At 43.0% G+C, this 24,188-nt stretch overlaps 1 protein-coding gene across 4 annotated transcripts in view; it reads left to right on the forward strand.

Moving 5' to 3' along the window:
• ydjc (YdjC chitooligosaccharide deacetylase homolog) overlaps nucleotides 1–14,045 on the forward strand; it is a 76,246-nt gene extending 62,201 nt beyond the window's left edge. For all 4 annotated transcript variants that reach the window (XM_077560489.1, XM_077560490.1, XM_077560491.1 and 1 more), the window contains one exon: nucleotides 271–14,045. In XM_077560489.1, the coding sequence (XP_077416615.1) occupies nucleotides 271–610 (340 nt within the window). In that variant the 3' untranslated portion in view covers nucleotides 611–14,045. The remainder of the gene's footprint in view (nucleotides 1–270) is intronic.
• Nucleotides 14,046–24,188: the final 10,143 nt, after the last annotated feature.

Genomic DNA, 24,188 nt, shown 5'->3' on the forward strand with positions numbered 1-24,188 from the left:
ATTTTCAACAACATGAGGAATTTTCATTCCTAAATATGTACACCTATCTGTGGCCAAAGTTAACTGTATGAATCATTGACTCTGCTCGTCCCTCTGCATTAAGTATTTTCCAGATGCTTCAGACAAAGAACAGTTTTTGCACTAATATGCGCATGCTGGGATCAGACTGATACCAGAATTCAGTTGATTAGGAGGGTATTGGCAATACAGTAACTTGGACTTCTAAACAGTATGACTAATGATGTAGTCAACCCCTTTCAATATCCACAGGTGGCCTGAAGTGTACCTGGGATTGACCACAGGAGGCCAGAACATGTCTATCTCCAACCTTCAGAGGGCTCTAAGTCATGTCTTCAGTATGTCCTCCTGCATTGCATCCAGTTCTGAAGAGCGGGTGGTCACAGCAGAACTCATGGTCCACCCAGGTTACCCCAGTCTCCCACAAAATGGTGGCTGTGGAGAAGGACCAGATGAGTTCTCCCAGTCAGATGACCGGCAACATGAGCTCAGCGTGCTCACCGACTTGTCCTTGCTTGCCATGTATCGCCAGGAAAGAGTGCAGCTCTGTGCTTTTAAAGACCTTGGAGAAAATATTATGTCTTCATTATGAATATGTGAATTAGAGAGCCACATCACATGAATTTGTCGGTGAAGTTAACTTTTTACTGTTGCATTCAGTTACATGGACTATCTTATAGTTCACAAAATGTTCAAAATGACCTTAAAATTAGAATGTTACAAGGTTCGAAACAATTTTTGTTGTTTGTGGAGCAATTTTGTGAATCAATGACTCCATTTTAGAAGCAACTTTCTAACTATATTGAGCTTCTTTTTTTTCATCTTGGTGAGCTGAAGCAAGGGTTTTTATTAAAAATGAAAACTATGACAACATAATGAATGAACAATTGGGTTCCTTTTTATAGAATCAGCAGTTATATTGAGACAGCACGGAAAATCTCCCACGCGTCACTCGAAAGAATTCGTAAAGGGTGTGTCCATTGTTCCGGCTGACGTGACCCTCATGTATAAGGGAGGAGCGTAGCCGGAAACGTGTCTCTTTGAACCTTCTCGCTCTGTCACTCGCGGCGGTGTTTACCGCTGTTCTTCTTCTCCGTATCCGTCGCTGGTGGCCTGTGATCGTGTTGATCGGGGCAGCGGGGTTTCCCGTGCCCCTTGGCTGCGACTTGGTTGCATGATTCCGCTCCTCATCGCTGAGTGAGACTTCAAGTTCGTGAGTACTTATGGTGGGAGTCAGCGACTGTTGACGTCTTGCCTACGATTGCTTGGCTTGTTTTAAAACTCGCTAGTATGATATGGTTATGCGTATGTCATTCTGCCTGGCAGTTTGAGCTTCGTGACGCAAGGTTTTAAGTCTCTCCTTAATTTTCTTCAGCTCACTCGTATTTTGGTTCATGTTTGTCAAATTTACTTAGTGAATTTGTTTTGTTACGTAACGTATTAGTACGCAGACTGTTCTTTTAACGAACCCTGCAGGCATGGTCAGATTTTTTGTATAAAATATTTAAATAATGTTGAGTTGAGTTATACCCAAATCTACAATGCTGACATTGAAAATAATGGACTTGAACAAAAAGAATGATAATATTGTCATTCATTCTTGAACAAAAGTTGTTGATTTAAGAAAAACTTTTTTTATGGGTGTAAAAATACAGGGTGTGCAGAATTATTAGGCTGCTTTCAGTGCAAATCAAACACACATGCAGCTCTCTCTCACACACTCTCTTACACACACACACACACTGTTCAGTAAATATTCATACACATACACTTTCTGAGTTTATAAAAAACTTGTTAGAGAAATAGTTCTTACTTTTGTGATTAAAAGCACCGATTTGAATTTCAATTAGGCTGTTTTGCCAATAGTTTTCAAATAAACAAAAATTCGCGCAACTTTTGATCAATCCATATCAATTTCACACTTTATTTGATCATTTATTTTAAGTGTGAAATTGAAAAAAAAATTCTACCGAATCGATATAAGCCCCACTTATTTCCGATCAAACCACGCCCACTTCCTTTTTAGCCCACGCCCCCTCCGAATACAGCTCCAGATCATTTAGATGGTTGAACAGATACAGATAGTGGTGTACTCGCTCATCCCTAATAATTAGTATATAATACATAGTGTCACATGATACCTTTAAAACCTTCATAACGTTTTTTGTTTTTTTTACGGCCAAAATTTGGTTCACTGTTGGAAGTTTGATATCTAAGTCATTTCTGAATATATTTTTTTTATTTGTGACCACTCAAAATGTTCAGTGGCATCAGACCAATCCATATATATATAGTTTTATTCATTTGTTTTTGTCCATCCATCCATCATCTACCTCTTATAGCGGTGTTTTGTTATTGGACTTCTGTGCTCACCATGGACTGTGTATAATGAATACCATGTTCAAACACAAGGGTGTCCATATGTGCACTTGGCACCAGGAAACCCTAGGCCGCAGTTCGATGATCGACTTTGTAGTCGTGTCATCGGATTTGCGGCCGCATGTATTGGACACTCGAGTGAAAAGAGGGGCGTAGCTGTCAACTGATCACCACCTGGTAGTGTGTTGGCTCCGATGACGGGGTAAGATGCTGGTGTGACCTGGCAGACCCAAACGTATTGTGAGGGTCTGCTGGGAACGTCTGACAGAATCCCCTGTCAGAACGAGTTTCAACACCCACCTCCGGCAAAACTTCTCCCTTGTCCCGAGGGAGGCGGGTGACATTGTTCCGCGCCTCCATTGTTGAGGCGGCTGATCAGAGCTGGACCTAAGGTGGTTGGTGCCTGTCGTGGCGGCAATCCTCTAGCCCGCTGGTGTCCACCAGTGGTAAGGGATACCATCAAGCTGAAAAAAGAGTCCTTTTGGGCCTTTTTGGCCTGCGGGACTCCAGAGGCAGCTGACAGGAACCGGTTGGCCAAGCGGAATGCAGCTTCGGCAGTCGCTGAGGCAAAAACTCGGACATGGGAGGAATTCGGTGAGGCCATGGTAAGCGACTTCTGGACGGCTGCGAAAAAATTCTGGTCCACCATCCGGCTTCTCAGGAGAGGAAAGCAGTGCACCATTAAAACTGTGTATAATGAGATGGGGTGCTATTGACTTCGACTCGGGACATCGTGAATCGGTGGGGAGAATACTTTGAAGACCTCCTCAATTCCACAGACATGTCTTCCTTTGAGAAAGCAGGGTGCCTTTTTATCATGCCGCTGTGACATGCTAATAAGGTTAAAGAGCCTCCTAGTATTGTTAGTAGAATGACAACCTTTAATGAAGCCTGTTGGATCGCTATGAATTATTGTCGAGATTACTGTTTCTAGTCTAGATGCGAAGGCTTTAGCAATAGTTTTAACGTCAGTGTTAATTTGTGATATCGAATGGTAACTTGACGTAAGAGTGGGGTCTTTTTCTGGCTTTAATAAAAGTTTAATTGCTGCTTTGTTCATGTGTGGACATATGTAACCATTAGTTTTAATTTCTGTTACTATTAAGAATAATGGAGTAAAAATATGGCCGGATAACCAGCTGCTGAGGAATGCCTCAATATGTTCAGGGTTAGGCTTGTTAGTTTCTGAGTATAGGTTGTGATAATAGCTATACAAAACATGATTCATTTCTTCTGGTGATTGCATGCACTCACCAGTTGTCCCTTTAATAGCCGTTATAAGAGATTTTTCCCGATTGGTTTGCAAGAAATTTACCTGATTTGTTGTTCTATTCAAAGTTGTTGTATTTCAATTGTTTTATTACAAACTCCGTATTTTTGAATAACATCGTCTAACTGTATTTTTGTATTTTGTAAGTCAGTCCATATTTATTTTTGGGGGTTTATTGCATATTCATCCGTCAGTTGTTTAATTTTATCTTCCAGGTCTTTTTCTAATTTTTTATCTGTTTTGATCTGTTTCTTTTTATAAGGTGAATATGATATAATTTTACCTCTACCGCTTCCCCAGCTTCCCAGTGAAGAGATGGAAATAAGTTTGGAGAGTCATTTATTTCCAGAAAGTCTGGCCACTCTCTTCTTATAATTTTGTCAAACTCTGCAGTGAGATGTTAAAACGCCATGTCGGGGTGGTTTAAAGGTGTAATCAACTTGTAGGGTGCAGGAGACTGGTGCATGGTCGCTAATAATAATAGGATGTATTGTTATACCAATTTTATCAGCGATAGAATTATTTGTAAGGAAAAATTAAATTCTTGAAAAAGACCGGTACACCGTGGAAAAGAAGGTAAATTCCTTCTTAGTCGGGTTTTTAAGTCTCCAGCTGTCGACGAGGCCAAAGTCATCCATATATTCCCCTATTATTTTGGGGGATTGTAATCGCCTGTACATGTCGTATTATTAAAACAATCTATTAATGGATTTAAGACTGTGTTAAAGTCTCCTCCAATAATAATAGTAGAGTTCAAATTTATTTTGTATATCAATGACATTTGTAAGGTATCTGATGTTCTGAAACTGGTTTTGTTTGTGGATGACGCCAATATTTTTTGTTCTGGGGAAAATTTAAATGCGTTATTGAATGAAATCACTGATGGAATGAAAATCTGGTCTGACAGAAACAAATTATCATTAAATTTACATAAAACAAAATTCATGTTGAATTGCAGAACAAATGTACAAATGCAAATAAAGATTGAGGGCATAACCTTGCAGATTGACAATGTTCAAGAAAATAAATTTTTGGGTGTCATAATAGATGAGAAAATTATTTGGAAGCCACACATTAAACCAAATTAAAGTCAAATGGATACGTGATTACAATTTTCTCCGCATTTTGTATTGTTCCATAATTCTGCCTTATTTTAGTTACTGCGCTAAAAATTGGGGTAATAATTACACACGTTCAATCAGTTCATTAATAACTTTACAAAAAAGGGCAATAAGAATCATACATAAGGTTGGGTATCTGGATCATACGCACTCACTATTTTTACAGTCAATTTTTTTTTAATATTGTGAGTTTTCAGACAGCACAGTTTACGTATAAAGTTAAAAATAATATGTTACCACAAAATATTCACCAAAATTTTAAAGAGAAAGATGGGGGTTATAAATTAAGAGGGAAATACAATCTAAAAATTAACATTATTCAAACAAACAGGAGAAGGTTCTGTATACCATTCTATGGGGTGAAATTATGGAACAGTCTATGTAAGAACTTAAAACAATGAACAAATATAAATCAATTTAAAACTAAATATAAAAGTTTTGTATTTACGAGATACAGAGGGAATGGGAGGAGGGTAGACAAATACTAAGTGATTAGGAGTGTTGCCGATTTGTTGACTACATATTTATGTTTACTATGCTTCGGGTCTTGCGCTTTGTTATTGTCTAGGTTGTACTTACTATCTTTTCTGTGGATTTATAATGATGAGTTCTCTGAGTATTTATTTTATGTTTTTTTTATTATTATTATGTCCGTCTTCTTCCGCTTATCCGGGGTCGGGTCGCGGGGCAGCAGCTTTAGCAGGGAAGCCCAGACTTCCCTCTCCCCAGCCACTTCAGCCAGCTCATCCGACGGGACCCCAAGGCGCTCCCAGGACAGCCGAGAGACATAGTCTCTCCAGCGTGTCCTGGGTCGTCCCCGGGGCCTCCTGCCGGTAGGACATGCCCGGAACACCTCCCCAGGGAGGCGTCCAGGAGGCATCCGAACCAGATGCCCGAGCCACCTCAACTGGTTCCTCTCAACGTGGAGGAGCAGCGACTCGACGCTGAGTCCCTCTCGGATGACCGAGCTTCTCACCCTACCTCTAAGGGAGAGCCCGGCTACCCTGCGGAGGAAACTCATTTCGGCCACTTGTATCCGGGATCTTGTTCTTTCGGTCACGACCCACAGCTCGTGACCATAGGTGAGGGTAGGAACGTAGATCGACCGGTAAATCGAGAGCTTTGCCTTTCGGCTCAGCTCCTTCTTCACCACAACGGACCGATACAGCGTCCACATCACTGCAGACGCTGCACCGATCCGCCTGTCGATCTCCCGCTCTAAACTACCCTCACTCGTGAACAAGACCCCAAGATACTTGAACTCCTCCACTTGGGGCAGGACCTCCTCCCCGACCCGGAGAGGGCACTCCACCCTTTTCCGACTGAGGACCATGGTCTCGGATTTGGAGGTGCTGATCCTCATCCCAACCGCTTCACACTCGGCTGCGAACCGCTCCAGTGAGAGCTGGAGGTCACGGCTTGAAGAAGCCAACAGCACCACATCATCTGCAAAAAGCAGAGATGCAATGCTGAGGCCACCAAACCGGACCCCCTCAACGCCTCGGCTACGCCTAAAAATTCTGTCCATAAAAGTTATGAACAGAATCGGTGACAAAGGCCAACCCTCACCGGAAACAAATTCGACTTACTGCCGGCAATGCGGACCAGACTCTGACATCGGTCGTACAGGGACCGAATGGCCCGTATCAGGGGCCTCGGTAACCCATACTCCCGAAGCACCCCCCACAGAACTCCCCGAGGTACACGGTCAAACGCCTTCTCCAAGTCCACAAAGCACATGTGGACTGGTTGGGCGAATTCCCACGCACCCTCGAGGATCCTGCTGAGGGTGTAGAGCTGGTCCACTGTTCCACGGCCGGGACGAAAACCACACTGCTCCTCCTGGATCCGAGATTCGACCTCCCGACGGACCCTCCTCTCCAGCACCCCTGAATAGACCTTACCTGGGAGGCTGAGGAGTGTGATCCCTCTAAAGTTGGAACACACCCTCCGGTCCCCCTTCTTAAAAAGGGGAACCACCACCCCGGTCTGCCAATCCAGAGGCACCGTCCCCGATGTCCACGCGATGCTGCAGAGACGTGTCAACCACGACAGCCCCACAACATCCAGAGCCTTCAGGAACTCCGGGCGGATCTCATCCACCCCCGAGGCCCTGCCACCGAGAAGCTTTCCAACCACCTCGGCGACTTCGACCCCAGAGATAGGGGAGCCCACCTCAGAGTCCCCAGACCCTGCTTCCTCAAAGGAAGGCGTGATGGTGGAATTGAGGAGGTCTTCGAAGTACTCTCCCCACCGGTTCACGACATCCCGAGTCGAGGTCAACAGCACTCCGTCTCCACTATACACAGTGTTAACGGTGCACTGCTTTCCTCTCCTGAGACGCCGGATGGTGGACCAGAATTTCCTCGAAGCCGTCCGGAAGTCGTTTTCCATGGCCTCACCGAACTCCCATGCCCGAGTTTTTGCCTCAGCGACCGCCAAAGCCGCATTCCGCTTGGCCAGCCGGTACCCGTCAGCAGCCTCCGGAGTCCCACAGGCCAAAAAGGCCCGATAGGACTCCTTCTTCAGCTTGACGGCATCCCTTACCGCTGGTGTCCACCAGCGGGTTCGAGGATTGCCGCCACGACAGGCACCAACCACCTTACGGCCACAGCTCCGATCGGCCGCCTCAACAATTGAAGCGCGGAACATGGTGCACTCGGACTCAATGTCCCCCGCCTCCCCCGGGACAATGGAGAAGCTCTGCCGGAGATGGGCGTTGAAACTCTTTCTGACAGGGGATTCTGCCAGACGTTCCCAGCAGACCCTCACAGTACGTTTGGGCCTGCCTGGTCGGACCGGCATCTTACCCCTCCATCGGAGCCAACACACCACCAGGTGGTGATCAGTTGACAGCTCCACCCCTCTCTTAACCCGAGTGTCCAACACATACGGCCGCAAATCCGATGACACGACTACAAAGTCGATCATCGAACTACGGCCTAGGGTGTCCTGGTGCCAGGTGCACATATGGACACTCTTGTGCTTGAACATGGTGTTCGTTATGGACAGTCCGTGGCGAGCACAGAAGTCCAATAACAAAACACCACTCGGGTTTCGATCGGGGGGGCCATTCCTCCCAATCACGCCCCTCCAGGTCTCACTGTCATTACCCACGTGAGCGTTGAAGTCCCCCAGTAGAACGAGGGAGTCTCCAGGGGGTGCGCTCTCCAGCACACCCTCCAAGGACTCCAGAAAGGGTGGGTACTCTGAGCTGCTGTTCGGTGCATAAGCACAAACAACAGTCATGACCCGTCCCCCCACCCGAAGGCGGAGGGAGGCTACCCTCTCATTCACCGGGGTAAACCCCAACGTACAGGCGGCTAGCTGGGGGGCAATGAGTATGCCCACACCTGCTCTGCGCCTCTCACCGTGGGCAACTCCAGAGTGGAAGAGGGTCCAGCCCCTCTCGAGAGGATTGGTACCAGAACCCAAGCCGTGTGTGGAGGTGAGTCCGACTACATCTAGTCGGAACTTCTCAGCCTCGCACACCAGCTCGAGCTCCTTCCCTGTCAGAGAGGTGACATTCCATGTCCCCAGAGCTAGCTTCAGTAGCCGGGGGTCAGACCGCCAAGGCCCCCGCCTTTGGCTGCCACCCAACTCACTGCGCACCCGACCCCTTTGGCCCCTTCCACCGGTGGTGAGCCCATGGGAAGGGGGACCCACGTTGCCTTTTCGGGCTGTGCCCGGCCGGTCCCCATGGGTATAGGCCCGTCCACCAGACGCTCGCCTTCGAGCCCCACCTCCAGGCCTAGCTCCGGAGGGGGGCCCTATTATTATTATTATGGAGTGGTTTATTAATAGCTACTTTTGTTATCCTCAGCAATATATATTTTTTATTTATTTACCATTGATTTAAGCTAAGAAAATATGGAGGAGAGAGGGGACTTAATAAGTCTTGCGATTTCTTCCCATTCCCTTTTGAACATGCACTTGCTATGTGCGCTTTGTTGAATTTTGCTTGTTTTGTAGCTATTTTATTTTTATTTTGTTGTTGTTGTATGTTTATTACTGTTGTTATGTTTTTACTCTTTTTCATGTTCAAATAAACTCACACTCAGGACAAGTATTGGATACAATACAATTTTATGAGCGCTATCAGCAACCAGGTATAATATTTGTGGCAGATTTTGAAAAGGCTTTTGATAAAGTGCAATGGAGGTTTATTAACAAATGTTTATTTTACTTTAATTTTGGAAAGGACTTTGTAAAATGGTTTGAAATTCTCTGTAATCATCCTACTAGTCGGGTGATTAATAATGGTTACATATCAGATGCCTTTCCATTGACACAAAGGGTGCGCCAAGGGTGTCCTTTATCACCGCGTTTTTTATATGTATTGAGATACTAGCTATTAAAATTTGAAATAACACAGATATACTAGGTTTATTTCCAAATGGACAGGAAATCAAACACAATGTATGCAGAAGACATAACTTTTTTTATCCAACCAAAACAAATATCTTTGGAAGGATTAATTAATGAGTTAAATGATTTTGCCGTGATTTCTGGATTAAAGCCTAATTATGAGAAATGTAATATTTTGCGAATAGGAATATTGAAAGATACAAATTTTAGTTTGGATTGTTGCTTTCCAGTTAAATGGTGTAGCTGATCTGTGGATATTTTAGGCATCCATCTACCTGAGAATTTAGAAGACATTGTTGAGTATAATTATGAGAGAAAGCTGGAAAAGATAGATAGCATATTACAACCTTGGAAGTGAAATTATTTAACAATTCAAGGGAATGTTACCCTTGTGAACACAATAATTCCTCAGTTTGTTTACTTAATAATGGTTCTCCCCTCACCAAATAAGTTTAAAAAAAAATTGGAACAAACGATCTTTAAATTTATATGGAATAATAAACCTGATTAAAAGGCCGTATTTATCTTACTCAAATTAAAATGGTGGACTATATTCCACCTTTTCCTTTTTCTCAAATAATTGATTTACATTTTATCAGTTGAAAACAGTGCACATTGATGCATTATTTCAAAACTATCTCAAGAGCCTTTCTCCTTTCTTTAAAGATGTACTTAAGGCGTGGTTGAATTTCCAGTACAGTCCTCCCAATTCGATTCAGGGTATTCAGACACAAGTGTTGTGGATGAATTCAAATATTGTTATTGAAGACAAACCATTACTGTGGGATGAATGTATTAAAAATGGGCTATTTTTTGTTATTGATTTCCTGGACGAATCTGGAGATTTTATTTCCTTTGACCATTTTGCATACCAATATAATAATTAGTTAGATTATCTGAGATTTAATCAATTGCTTTCAGCTATCCCCAAGGCATGGACAATAAAATTGTCTAATCGAAAAAATAATAAGCAATTGGTTTGTCTTCCACAAATAAGATGTCATAAATGGTTGTTGGGTTTAAAGATAAAATAAAACAATATATAAATGGTACTTAAGCACTATGGGCGTTGCACTTTTTCCCCACAGACCCTGCTTCTTATGGGAAGATTAATTAAATGTTCCAATTTTATGGAAGTATTAGTTTAAAACAGTTTACAGACGCTCCCCAACTTACGCACGAGTTACGTTCCGAGCGATCGTTCGGAAGGTGAATTCGTTCGTAAATTGCTTCAGTGCTATATTTTGTATTATAATTTATGTTTAAAGCCTATATAAATATCAAATGAAATGGCTTGCCTCTTCTTTGCACTACCACTCTCACTAGAAGCCTTTCGCTTTTCACCAACCATATTGAATAATGGATGCACGAGATATTTAATGATAAAAATTAGAGGAAGAGGAAGGTGGATGCTGGGTGAGCTCTCACAGCGCCAAGCGTCGGTATTAGCGGCGGAAAGAAGCACTACACTCGGAAAAAGGCGCGCAATACAGAATCTAACTTAGAGCATCTCTTTCCGGACATTTTCCGACACACGCGCAGACATGTTCGTATGTACCGTTGTTCGTAACTCGAATGTTCGTAAGTAGGGGAGCGTCTGTATACTATCTCTCTTGATTCATAATCCAACTTTTTTTTTTAAATAAAATAACTGCAACAAAAAATTATTTGTATAAATGGAAGATAGAAAATGATCTTCACTGCAGGTTCTGTGGGGAGAAAGAGGAGAACCTGCTGCACTTGTTTTGTTTTTGTCCATGTGTTGCCATGTTCTGGATGGAGCACAGTTCAACTTTGGCTTAAAAGATTTGGAGTCATTTTTTAAATTACACCTACAAATATTAGTATATTTATTAATATATAAATCTGGACTTTTTGAAAAGAACTGTACACCTTTTTTGAATACCATATTATTGTTGGGTAAAATGTTTATTTAAGATAAAACAATATCAAATTTATGTTTAAAATATTTTAAAAATATGATTCATTATCAATATAGTTTAGAAAAAATAATAGCTGTAAACAATAACAACATTTCTGAGCAAAATAAGAAGTGGAGTGTTTGCTTACCAGAGATAGAAATGTTGTGACTATCCACACCAAATATAGTCACTGAGATAGGAAGACAGGGCTCCGTCCGACACACTGATTCCAAGATGGAAACTTGAGGCCTTCACTGCAGTTTGTAGGTGTTTATTTGACTCTTTCAATAATATATACTTTTCATGTACAATTACTGAAGATAAACTTGCAGAGTGGGACAATATGGTGGTAAAATCTAGCGGTTAATCTAGCGGCAAATATTGCAGTTAATCTAGCGGAAAATAACAGCCAACCGCAATATTCTTATGGACAGTTGCCACGATTATGCACTGAAAGAACAATTGTCACTCAAGGTGAAGGATGAAGACAAATTTGATGAGAATCCAATTACCCTAAGTAAGTCCTCCTGTTAAAAGAGGCAAATGTGACGACGTTAGCAGTGAATCCGGTGACTCCAGTGATGCTCTGAGTATCATTGCCTCACTTGCACAGCTGATTTAACACTTGGTCCGATAAGCTTGAGTCACTAATTCAAAAAAACAAAGCTGTAATTACGGACCTGAAGAAGAAGACCCACTCCATCGGAGAGAAAGTTAACTCAATGAAAGGTGAAGTTGCTCAGGTTGAGCAGCTCTACCAAGAAGAGAAGAAACGTGCTGACAATTTGGAAAGGAGAGTTGCATGGAAAGATATTCTCGGCGCTGGAATCTGCGAATCAACGGCATATCGGAATCCATCAAAAACCTGCAGGTCCGAATGGAAGTGATCAAAATCTGCCAGGCTGTCTTGCCCGAGGATAAAGAGCTTCTGCCAGAAGTGATTGACACTGTCCATCGCCTTGGCTTCAAGATTTCATCGAGGCCCTGAAGCGAATTATGCAGTTTTCATCTTGGGTTCATAGGGTTGCGGTGTGGAAGGCTGCTCAGACACTCACAATACCTGTGCGACAACGGCCTGCGTTTCGCTGAGGATCTTTGCAAGATCAACAGAGAAAACCGGAAGAAATTGTGGCCAATGATAGAAGCTGCTCGCAAGGACGGAAAAGGAGCTTACCTTGTTGGTGGTCATGGTTTCATTGAAATTTTTCCCCCACCTTGACAATCTTTGGACATTGGGATTTAGTTTTTGATTCTATAAAACCTAATGGGGGCATGCTCATTCTATGACTAATAAGCAACTTTTCTCCAGAATGATTGAGTTTCATTTGTTTACTGTTTTGTAGTTGTCTTTATACATTTGATAGTAGATTCAAATATTGCTATTTTTTTCATGTTCAATTTCACACAATTTTGATTGTTTATGATACAGTTCTTGGTGCTATTCTAATAGTGTTAAGTTACTTGTGACTTAATTGTTTATTATATAATTGTTTTATTCTGAATTTGAGTTAAATTGTCTTTATCTTTTGTTTCTTTAAATGCCAGGGGTCTAAGAGATAATGGGAAGCGTAAAGCCTTGTTCTTGTATGCTAAGCGATGTAAAGATGAGCAAAACTTTTGGAGATCACAATGGGGAAACAACATATGGCTGTCACATGGGTCGGAACACTCAGCAGGCGTTGGCACTCAAAACTACAAAATAACTTCACTCTGATTTTGATGATAAGGGTCATTGTATTTGTCAAGTTATTGACTTTAACAAGATTAACTTAATGATTGTAAATGTTTAAGGATACAAATTCCAGAAAGGAGAACAAGAATTTTTTTTACACAATTGAGCAAAAACTTTTGGTATGGTTACATAAATTCCCGAATGCTTTACTGGCGGTGATTTTAATATTGCTCTTGATAGTTGTTTAGATTGATGGCCTCCAAGGCAAAACTAAAAATGTGATAGTTATTTGAAGCTTTTATGCAAAGATTTGACTTAATTGATATTTGGGGAGAGAAATTCCTAACTGAGAGTATTTACATGGTCTAACAAATCAGACACTTTACAGTCCGGGATTGACTACTGGTTGGTGTCCAGTAGTCTTAGAGAGAACACTACGACACAAATTCTAGCCACTCCTTTAGCTGATCACAAAGTTGCATGTCTGCATTTCTTTATTTCCTTCTCCTTGCCATATTCCCTCATATTGGAAGAGGAATAATGCTAAGGCGCTCCTGGCTCCTGGATTTGCTCTCCGGCCGGTGGCCTCTGCGGGGCCCGGGGGTTGTCCCTTGGTGCTGCCGTGGCCTGGGGGGCCCTGCGAGGGTTGTGCTTTCTCTGTCCTGGCCGGGGTCGACGGCTCCCCTCTTTGGTGGAGGTTTTCATGCATACCAGATCAACCACACCAGCATCTATCGAAATTCAAACAATCTGCTTCTTCCTCTGGTCGTTGAATCGGTGGATCCGTTGAATCTGCTTCATCTATCCTTCCGTCCTTTCCTCAGTCTCTCCTTTGAACTCTTGAGGTATCCCTAATTTGTTGGAATTTAGATGTTTCTGGGGTTGGGGAAAGACTCTGGTTGGTAACCCGGTGGGTAGTAGGTAATGTCTGGTCGGTGCTGGATTTCACTTTCCTTTCTTTTCTTTGATCCTTCCTCGGGTCTCCTGACAACCTCACGACTCTCGCTGGATTCTGAAGTATTCGGTTTAGGTGAACGGTATGGGATTTTTAATAGGTTTTAGGTGAACTAATGAGTACACATTCACGCACACACACGTACACACACACATGCACCTACTCACGCACATACAAAATTAAAAAAAGAGAGCAATGATGATGACATTGTGGTGGACTTTAGGACCATGCCTCTCACCCAGTAGGCATACAGCAGGGGGCGTGTTGGATATAATGTTTGTTGGCGCAATATTCGCCATTCTGTTGTTGGCAGTTGTGAATAAAGACGTGTTTCCAGTCAGTCGTTTACGCTCCTTAATACTGCCACATTGGTGACCCTGACGTTGAAAATGTTTCGAACAGCGGATGAAGAGGTGTCCTCCTCGGCCATGTCGCCCCAACTCCTGCAACTTGCAGCAGTTGCCACTACCGCGAGGCTGCCGGAATTCTGGCAGAGCGACCCGGCCTCGTGGTTTCAGCATGTTGAAGCGCTTTTCCACTTACGAGGAATCACCGCTGATGAACCAAGGTATTACATGGTCGTGGCGGCCCTCGACCAACTGACTACACGTCGTGCTATGCAGCTATTGCGCGCGCCTCCGCAGAGCGGGAAATACGCCGCGCTCAAACAACTTCTGCTAAGGAGGTTCAGTTTGTCGGACTCGGAGAGAGCAGACAGACTCCTTTCCCTGCCCGGGTTGGGCGATGGCACAGCAGTGGTCCTCATGGACAAGATGCTGTCGTTGTTAGGCTCGGATGAAGGCGGATTCGTTTTTCCCGCACATTTTCCTCCGACAGCTACCGCCTACAGTACGCGCGGTGTTGGCTAACTCCGTTTGCCTGGCATCCCGCGATTATCGGGCCTTGGCCGAAGAAGCGGATCGAGTGTTGCTGGCTACAAGACGACTCGCCGTGCAAAGTGTGGCAGCCGATCACCTCCTGAAGGAAACGCCGGACGCGGGCCTGACGGTGGTGGCCGGAGTGGTGACACGGAAGCAGCGCGATAAGGCTCTCTGTTTCTTCCACCAGCGGTTTGGCGTCAAGGCTAGGCGTTGTGTTCCCCCCTGCACCTTCGAGGCTCCGGGAAACTCCAACGCCGGTGTTCCATAGCGGCTGTGGGCGCCGGCAATGAAAGCGAGCTGCTCTTCATCACAGACTCGTCGTCAGGGAGACGTTTCTTGGTGGACTGCGGGTCGCAAGTTAGCCTGCTTACACTCACCGCCGCGGACAAGGCGACCAGTAGCAGCGGACCTTCCCTGTGTACAGCTAACGGCTCACCCATTATCAGTTTTGGTTCCAGGCTGGTGACTGTGTGCTTCCATGGACGTGATTTTCAGTGGAACTTTATTGTTGCTTCAATCACGGTTCAAATTATTGGCGCGGATTTTCTGTGTGCAAATGGACTGCTTGTTGATGTTGCTAACCGCCGTTTGATTGACGCTGTTTCTTTCGCCACTTTCCCATGTGAGGCTGGGGGACTCGGACCATTAGCACACGCAAATTTTTTGGCATCGGGCGACGTTTATCAGCGTTTGCTGTCTGATTTTCCGTCGTTGACGATTCCCGCCTTTTCCACCGCCGATACTAAGCACGGGGTGGAGCATTTCATCCCCACCGTTGGCCCGCCAGTTTTTGCCCGCGCGCGCCGACTTGACGCGGCCAAATTGGCAATTGCGAGGGAGGAGTTTGCTACAATGGAGCGTTTGGGAATTGTGAGGCGTTCTAACAGCCCGTGGGCTTCGCCCTTACACATGGTACCTAAAAGCGATGGTTACTGGCGGCCTTGCGGTGATTTTCGTTGGCTAAACAGTGTTACTACTCATGACCGTTACCCCATTCCACACATTCAAGATTTTTCCGTGCGTCTGGCTGGCACCACAATTTTTTCTAAAGTGGACTTGGTCCGTGGCTATCACCAGGTGCCTGTGCAGCCGGTAGACGTGCCCAAAACGGCAGTGATAACCCCGTTTGGGCTGTTCGAATTCCTGCGCATGCCTTTTGGCCTTCCTTAAAGGGGCAGCACAGACTTTCCAAAGATTGATGGACTGTGTTTTGCGCGACCTCGACTTCGTGTTCGTCTATCTTGATGACATTTTAGTGGCCAGTCCTTCACCGGAGGTACATCTGTCGCACTTAACACAGATTTTCAAGCGCCTCGATTCACATGGCCTAATCGTCAATCCGGATAAGTGTCAATTCGGTCTTACTGAGATTGATTTTTTGGGACACTGTATATCGGCGCAGGGTGCAGTTCCCTTACCTGCCAAGGTACAGGCAGTGATTGATTTCCCCTGCCCAGCCTCGGTTAAGGCGCTGCAGGAGTTCTTGGGCATGGTTAATTTTTATAACCGCTTCCTTCCGCGTGCAGCCCACCTCCTGCAGCCTCTTTACAGTGCCTTGAGGAACAAGAAGGCTAAAGACCCCCTCGAGTGGTCTCCGCAACGGGCACAGGTGTTTTAGCAAGCTAAGGACGCCCTCGCGAGCGCGGCCCTCCTCGTCCATCCGATCTCCACTGCACAGATGGCCTTGACTAGGTGGTTGAGCAACTCGTGGCGAATGTGTGGCAACCCCTTGCGTTTTTCAGTCGTAAGTTGCGGGATAACGAACGCAAGTATAGCGTTTTTGACAGGGAGTTTGCTGGCGCTGTATCTCGCGACGCGACATTTTCGTTTCCTTCTTGAAGGGCGCCGTTTCACGGCTTATGTGGATCATAGGCCGCTTACGTTTGCGATGTCAAAGGTTACTGAACCGTGGTCGGCCCGCCAGCAGCGCCACTTGGCGGCCATTTCCGAATTCACGACAGACGTTCGGCATGTGGCCTGTGGTTCCTTTGGAATGGCGTCGGAGAATTTTTGACTCTCCCTCTCACACCCTGGCGTCCGGGCGTCGGTCAAGCTGGTTGGTGCCAAGTTTGTCTGGCCTGGACTGCGTAGGGATGTCAGGGATTGGGCGGCGGCGTGCGTGGCTTGTCAGCGTGCCAAAGTTCACCGGCACACCAGGGCGGACCTCGAACCTTTTCCGATTCCAGCTAGGCATTTCGACCACGTGCACATTGATCTGGTAGGCCCCCTCCCTCCGTCGCAGGATTTTACGCATCTGCTCACTATGGTAGATCGGACCACGAGGTGGCCGGAAGCTGTCCCCCTGTCCTCCACAACTTCGGTGGACGTAGCCCGCGCGTTCCTGTCGTCTTGGGTCGCGCGTTCCTGTCATCTTGGGTCGCGCGTTTTGGCACGCCGTTCAATATCACCTCGGATAGGGGGCCCCAGTTTGTGTCGGGACTTTGGTCTGCTTTAGCGGAGTCCTTATAAGTTTTCATGGGTTTATGAATAATAGGCATATAGCTAATAATATTAGGCTGGTATTAGACATTTTAGATTATTCTGAATTGATTAATGACAATAGTTATATCCTATTTCTGGATTTGTATAAAGCGTTTGATTCAGTGGAACACAAGTCTATTTTTAAATCTTAAAAAAAAAAAAATGGTTTTGGTTATTTTTTTCGTGAAGCTATTCGCACCCTGTATGCTTATAATAACAGCTCTATTAAATTGAGTAATGGTACCACTCCTCGTTTTGACATTAAACGGGGAATCCGACAAGGATGTCCGATTTCTCCTTACCTCTTTCTCCTTGTTGCGCAACTTTTAGCTAACCATATTAAGTCAAGCACATTAAAAGGAAGTAAAATTGCAGCGCAAGAAATATTTATTAGTCAGTTAGCCGATGATACTACTCTTTTTCTCAAAGACTCTGACCAGATAGCGTCTGCTCTGGATATCATAAATGTGTTCTCTAAGGCTTCTGGACTATACCTGAATATAACTAAATGTGAGTTTATGGCAGTGAAAGACTCTGTTGTTGGCTTGATTTTGAACATTCCTATAAAAGGCACGGTTACATATTTAGGAATAACTATCATTTAAGATGAAAAAAAACAGAAGTCCCCTGAATTTCGCACAGATTATTGAAAAAACTAAAAAAAAGATTTAACACATGGCTTTTTAGAGATTTGTCTTTAAGAGGTAGAGCCTTGATAAGTAAAGCAGAAAGTATTCCAGACTTACTTATGCTGCCCTTTCATTGTGTGTAGATAATAAAACCATTAAAAGACATAGACCAGATGCTTTTCAATTTTTTATGGAATAAAACGCATTACCTAAAAAATTTTTTGATGCTATTCCTTCTGGTGTATTAATGCTGTACATGTCATGTTTGGGTTCTGGTTTTGGTTGTGTGTCTCCATTGGTTTTGAGTGTGGTCCTGCCCTTCCTCGTGTCGACCAATCCGTGCCCTCAGCCACTTGTGTCTTTCCCCAGGTGTGTCTTGTTGTCTCGTTAGTGTGTGTGTATTTAGTTGGTTTTGGTCAGTCCTTGTGGGATCATTGTCACTGTCACCTCTGGTGGTCTGTTTGTTACTGTGATTTTGGATCTGTTCAGATCTTTGTTTATTTAAAGCTAACCAGTACCCCTGTTAGTGTTTTTGTAAAATAAATTATGTTCAGTATAACCTGCATTCCGGCCGTGGTTCTCCTGCCTCCCTGCATTTGATTCCTCCACTCCGCACTCGTGACAGAGTCACCTCCGCACTGTGACAGCCAGAACACCAGAGGTGACAGCAACAATGATCCCACAAGGGTTGACCAAAACCAGGGAACTAAATACTGTTGACATTATTAACATTTTTAATTCTTTATTTTATATTTTAACCATGATGAAATGTTTTATAGATGTGTAGAGCAGGTGAAATAGTGTTGAACTCAGTATAACTTGACCTTAACCTAACTGGTACCTTGTTTTGTCTAAAATTCCTTCTCAGTGTCCTGCGTGAAAACATATTTTGTTCGTGAGAGAGAACGCACACACAGCTCCCACAACTATACTACATTCGGAGCTGTTAAGTTCAATTTGTTTGTGAGATTTTGTTTTGGGAAAAAAGTACGAAAAGTACACAGAGTATATTTTGTCTAAAAGATGAAAACAGGTGTGAACTGTGTACTGAAAATTCTGTTTTTCTTCTGTTATATAACATTTACTTATTCATGAGGGGAGGAGAAAGAGGCATTTTTCTTTCAAACTTGATTGTAATAAAGAGCTCGCTCTTCGAAGGAGGGGGGGCATTATTGAGTGAAACTGCTTCAAGTTCCATTCAATGATGTGACTGGAGGCCTCCGGAATAAATGTCCTTGCAAGGAACCCTGTTCACGGAAATCTCATCATTTGATTTATTGGACACGCAAAAGTTTGTATTTTTAAGATAACCTTCTTCAATACACACACACTAACGAGACAACAAGACACACCTGGGGCAAGACACAAGTGGCTGAGGGCACGGATTGGTCGACACGAGGAAGGGCAGGACCACACTCAAAACCAATGGAGACACACAACCAAAACCAGAACCCAAACATGACAGTATAGGGTTCACATTGGTGTTGTAGCTGACACTCCTATTGCTGATATCACTGAATCACCAATTGGTAGATTATGTTTCTATCTTTCCTGTCATAAAAACAATCGCAAAATCTGGGTTTTTTTTCCAATCTGATATTGTGTCTGTGTCACCTGGAATATGCAATATGCATACTGGAACTGTCATGTAAAGAATTTATGTTGGAAAAAAAATTGGATCCTGCCTCAGAAATTATTTTTAGTGAACAAGGTAAAGTGTCTTTCAAAATTATTCATCGTTGTTTTCCTGTAAAATCCTTTTTCGTTAAATTTGGTTATGATATGGATCTGAACTGCTCCTTCTGTGGCTCCCAATCAGAGACTCTTGTGCATCTGTTTTGGAAATGTACTTATGCTCGCAAGCTATGGCAAGACATTTGCAAATTTATTTTGTATCTCTTTCCTTACCGAATGTTTTTTGGGGGGATTTTTGAACTATGACAATTCATTTGAAAAATAATATTATTTGATTAATCTTTTTATTTATCTTGCTAAGTTTTATATTCATAAATGTAAATGTGTTAAGTTGAAACCTGTTTTTTCTTCCTGTTTTGAAAGAGATAGACGTATGTTTACAGTCCATTTCTACTTCCAAAAATAAGAAGGCTATCCATCCATCCATCCATTCATTTTCTTGACCGCTTTTCCTCACAAGGGTCGCGGGGGTGCTGGAGCCTATCCCAGCTGGCTTCGGGCAGTAGGCAGGGTACACCCTGAACTGGTTGCCAGCCAATCACAGGGCACACAGAGACAAACAACCATACTCACAATTTGGAGTGTTCAATTAACCTGCCATGCATGTCTTTGGAATGTGGGAGGAAACCGGAGTACCCGGTGAAAACCCACGCAAGCACGGGGAGAACATGCAAACTCCACCCAGGAAGGCCGAAGCTCGGACTCGATCTCACGTCCTCAGCACTGGGAGGCGGACGTGCTAACCAGTCAGCCACCGTGCTGCCTAAGAAGGCTATCAAGACCTTAATTTTGTGTTGTCATTTTGGTGTTTTTAATATTTCTTAGTTTAAGACCCCAGGCATTTTTCTTTTTCTTATTTTTCTTTTTCCTTTACTGTTATTGTGAGATTGTTGTGTACTCTGATGATGACTGTTTGCTTAATGTTTTCCATGTTTGGCTTTTGATTTCAATTTGTTAAATAAAGCAATTTAAAAAAGAAAAAAAAAGGACCTCTGCCGGAAACACGTGACCTCCAATTCTGTCTTATTTTTATTTTATTTTATTTTTTTAATTAAGCCTTAACGTAACTATAACACTAAATATAACCCTAATCTTAAGTCAAACTAACATTAAATAGTATCATTTGTATTTTTGAGTATATTTCGCTGTTCTAACTAAGACGACTGTTGGCGCTTTCGTCACCACCGGAATCACGTGACCCCCATTTGAACACCAAAGTTGTAGCGCAGCGCCACCAAATGGCTAATGTAATCTAATTGCAGTACATCATGTGTCATACGCTTCATGTTGGTTTGTCCGAACAATTAAATTAAATGTGATTTATGTTGTGATGGAAATATTAAACAACCAAAGCGCTAGCCTCGGCAGTTAAGGTCGGTGCTGAAGAAGTACTGTACATCATTCTGTACTCTGCAGGAAGCTCCTTCTAGTTCACAACACCTGTTATTTGTTATTGAACATCTTTGTAGATCGGTGTAATTAACAGACACAGCATCTGTCCTTTTTATATCACACTCTTGCAAATTCAAACATTTTAAAACTTATGGCTCGAATGCAAGTTGTCACGGCTGTGTGTGTGCGTGTGTTGGATCCCCAGAGAGCAGACCACAATTATATTTACAGAAAAGGTTCGACAAGATTTATTATATAAATTAAGGAGCGTGGCACACGGGAAAATGTATCATAGTAAAAAGTTTAAAAAAAGAAAGTCAAACAACACAAGTACTTGAAAACTTAGGACTACCTCACAATTAAGTACTCCTAACTTTTTATTTAGGTGTAAACAAATGAATAACGCGTCACATGCAATTGAAAACAAGTTTGATGATATCACCCAGTGGCGATATAGTGTAATAATACACAATTTGTGGCAAAAGCATCTGCATGTAGTTTGACATCAGATATGTGGACTTCCATCAATACTGATGCCTATCTAGCTGTGACATGTCATTTCATTGATGAAACCACGTCTCTCCAATCAGTTGTACTGGGGGTGCAACATTTCCCTGAGGCACACACTGCAGCAAACATGGCTTCTATGAAAACTTCGCTAATGTCTGAGTGGGGTATCAGTGAAAAAGTGACATGTCTAGTGACTGATGGTGCAGCAAATATGGGAGCTTGTGCCAGAGAGCTTCATATGCGTCACACTATTTGTGTGGCTCATACTCTAAATCTTTTGATAAAAAAAGCTCTTGACCAATGTCCTGAATTATTCCACATCCGGACAAACTGTCAAAAGATAGTTGGTTATTTTAAGAGCAGCACTACAGCAAAGGTAAGCTCCTTACTTGTCATATGTAACATATGTTATTTTTTTCTATATATTGATTTGACACTTGATTTTGTTGTAGGAGAGACTACTCAGATGCAAGTTCAAATGGGCTTTCCGGTGCTTAAACTTATTCAGGAGGTTGATACAAGGTGGAACAGCACTTATCTCATGCTTCAGCGTATGTACACTTTGAGAGAGCCTGTCGGAGCAGCTTTGGCTGGTCTGATCTACTGATCTAAAAGCCTTGTCTGCTGAACAATACAGAATTATTGCTGACTGTTTAAAAGTATTAGAGCCATTTAACTATGCTACAATTGAGCTGTCTGAGGAGAAGAAGGTTTCCGGGTCAAAGGTAATTACGCTCTTGTCCATGTTGCATCACTGTCTGGAAAAAGAGGAGATTCGACTGCTTCAAACTCCAGAGAGCACATCCATGGTTGAGTTTCTGCAAAGACAACTAAGAGAGAAGCTGAACAACCTCCAGTCTATGTTTCTGGCTACTCTGTTTGACCCAAGATTTAAAAAAAAACTAGGCTTCTTTAGTCCCAATAAAGCAGCAGAGGCAGAAAAAAGGCTCACGATAGAATGCGCAGCTATTATGAGGCGCACAGCGTCTTCATCTACTTCATCATCATCACCGTCATCATCATCATCATCATCATCAGAACCTTCCCAGTCTGTTGGAGGTATTTAATATTTCCTAATTGTGCTAATATTTAATAATAATTAATCTGTTTATCTTTTCTAGGAAGCAAACTGTGGCATCATTTTGATACCTCAATTCATCAAGCAAAAACCACAAATGTCACGGCAAATGCAACAGTTGAGGTGCAAAAGTATCTTGGAGCACCAAACATCCCCAGAGTTGAAAGTCCCCTTCAGTACTGGGAATCACAGAAATATACGCTTCCAATTTTATACAAACTTGCTATCTCATATCTATGCACCCCTGCTTCATCAGTACCATGTGAAAGAGTTTTTTCAAAAGCAGGTGAAATTCTCTGCAAAAAAAGAAACCGCCTGAGTCCAAAAACTTTGGAAAAAATATTGTTTTTAAATAAAAATGAATAAGCACTTTATTTTACCTCCTTATTTCACATTTTCACTTGTTGCATAAGCACAAACATAGACAAAGTAACACAGAACAATTCATGTTAAAACACTCTTCAAATATATATTTTTTTGTATTCAGAGCATGATTTACACCCCACCATTTTATTGCATGCACCAAGCATGTTATACATTTTTCTGTCCACATGATGGCGTAGTCGAGGAAATGAATCATCTTGAAGCCCCGACGTGTGTGTGAAGTATTGCCTGCAGGGCTTGGCTGCTTTATGGGGCTTCATTTTGCCATAAAATGTTTGTTTTTAAAACATGAACCAAAACATGGGGGGAACAACAAGGCAAAAACAAGCAGCATGACATGGGGAAAAGACAATGAACCCACACAGACAGGGGGAGACAGGAGACTAAACACACAGACGCTAACGACACAACAAGACACACCTGGGGCAAGACACAAGTGGCTGATGGCACTGATTGGTTCACATGAGGAAGGGCAGGATTACACTTAGACAAGACCAAGGGAGACACACAAGGAAAACAGAACCCAAACATGACACATATGACATGGGTGATGGTTGACTTCAAAAGTGTGGAAGGCCTTTTGCCCGTCCCTGCGAGGGTGAAAAAGAAGGGGAGCGTTGCTATCTTTCAACCCCAATCCCAGGTTGACCTTGCGCATATTTCCAAGAGTGACTGGCAATATTCGTTACAATATGTACACACATACAGACAGACACACACATATGTATATATATATATATATATATATATATATATATATATATATATATTTATATATGTGTGCATGTGTATATATATGTACATATGTATATGTATATATATATATATATATGTGTATGTATGTGTATATGTATATATGTATGTATATATAAATGAATGTATGTTGTGTATACGTATATCTTTTTATCCTTAAGAGAAATGCAACACACATTCTTTGCCACCCTGCACTTACACACTATACGCTATAGCTACACTCATGCATCCCACCCCACCCAAGATAAAATATGGCTGAGCTATGTATATCATAGTGATGCTTTTGTTTACCTCAGAGTTTATCCTAGATAATTAACTACCACCCTGATGAATACAATTTGTAAATGTTACAACTAACCTATTTTTCTTCTTCTTGTTCCCTTTTCCATATATTTTGGATATCGATGCAGGATGCCAGACTGAGCTGTCAATGGAGGACCTTAAGAAGATGGAGGATGTTCTTAACCACTCAAGGAGTTGATGGGCCTCAGGAGAAAAGCACTGGATTCACAATTTTTAGTCCAGAGGCTTTCCAGAACAGTGAAGAGAAAACATAATTTTACACATGATTGCCCAACTTCTTGGTTTTGATGCAGGTGTTTGGACTGTGTGAGCCACATATCACCTCGAGCAGTTTGTCCATACTCTCCAAATTTGAACAGTTCATTTTGGTCTTACTG

This window comes from Vanacampus margaritifer, chromosome 3, assembly GCF_051991255.1.
Source record: "Vanacampus margaritifer isolate UIUO_Vmar chromosome 3, RoL_Vmar_1.0, whole genome shotgun sequence".
NCBI classification, from domain to species: Eukaryota; Metazoa; Chordata; class Actinopteri; order Syngnathiformes; family Syngnathidae; genus Vanacampus; species Vanacampus margaritifer.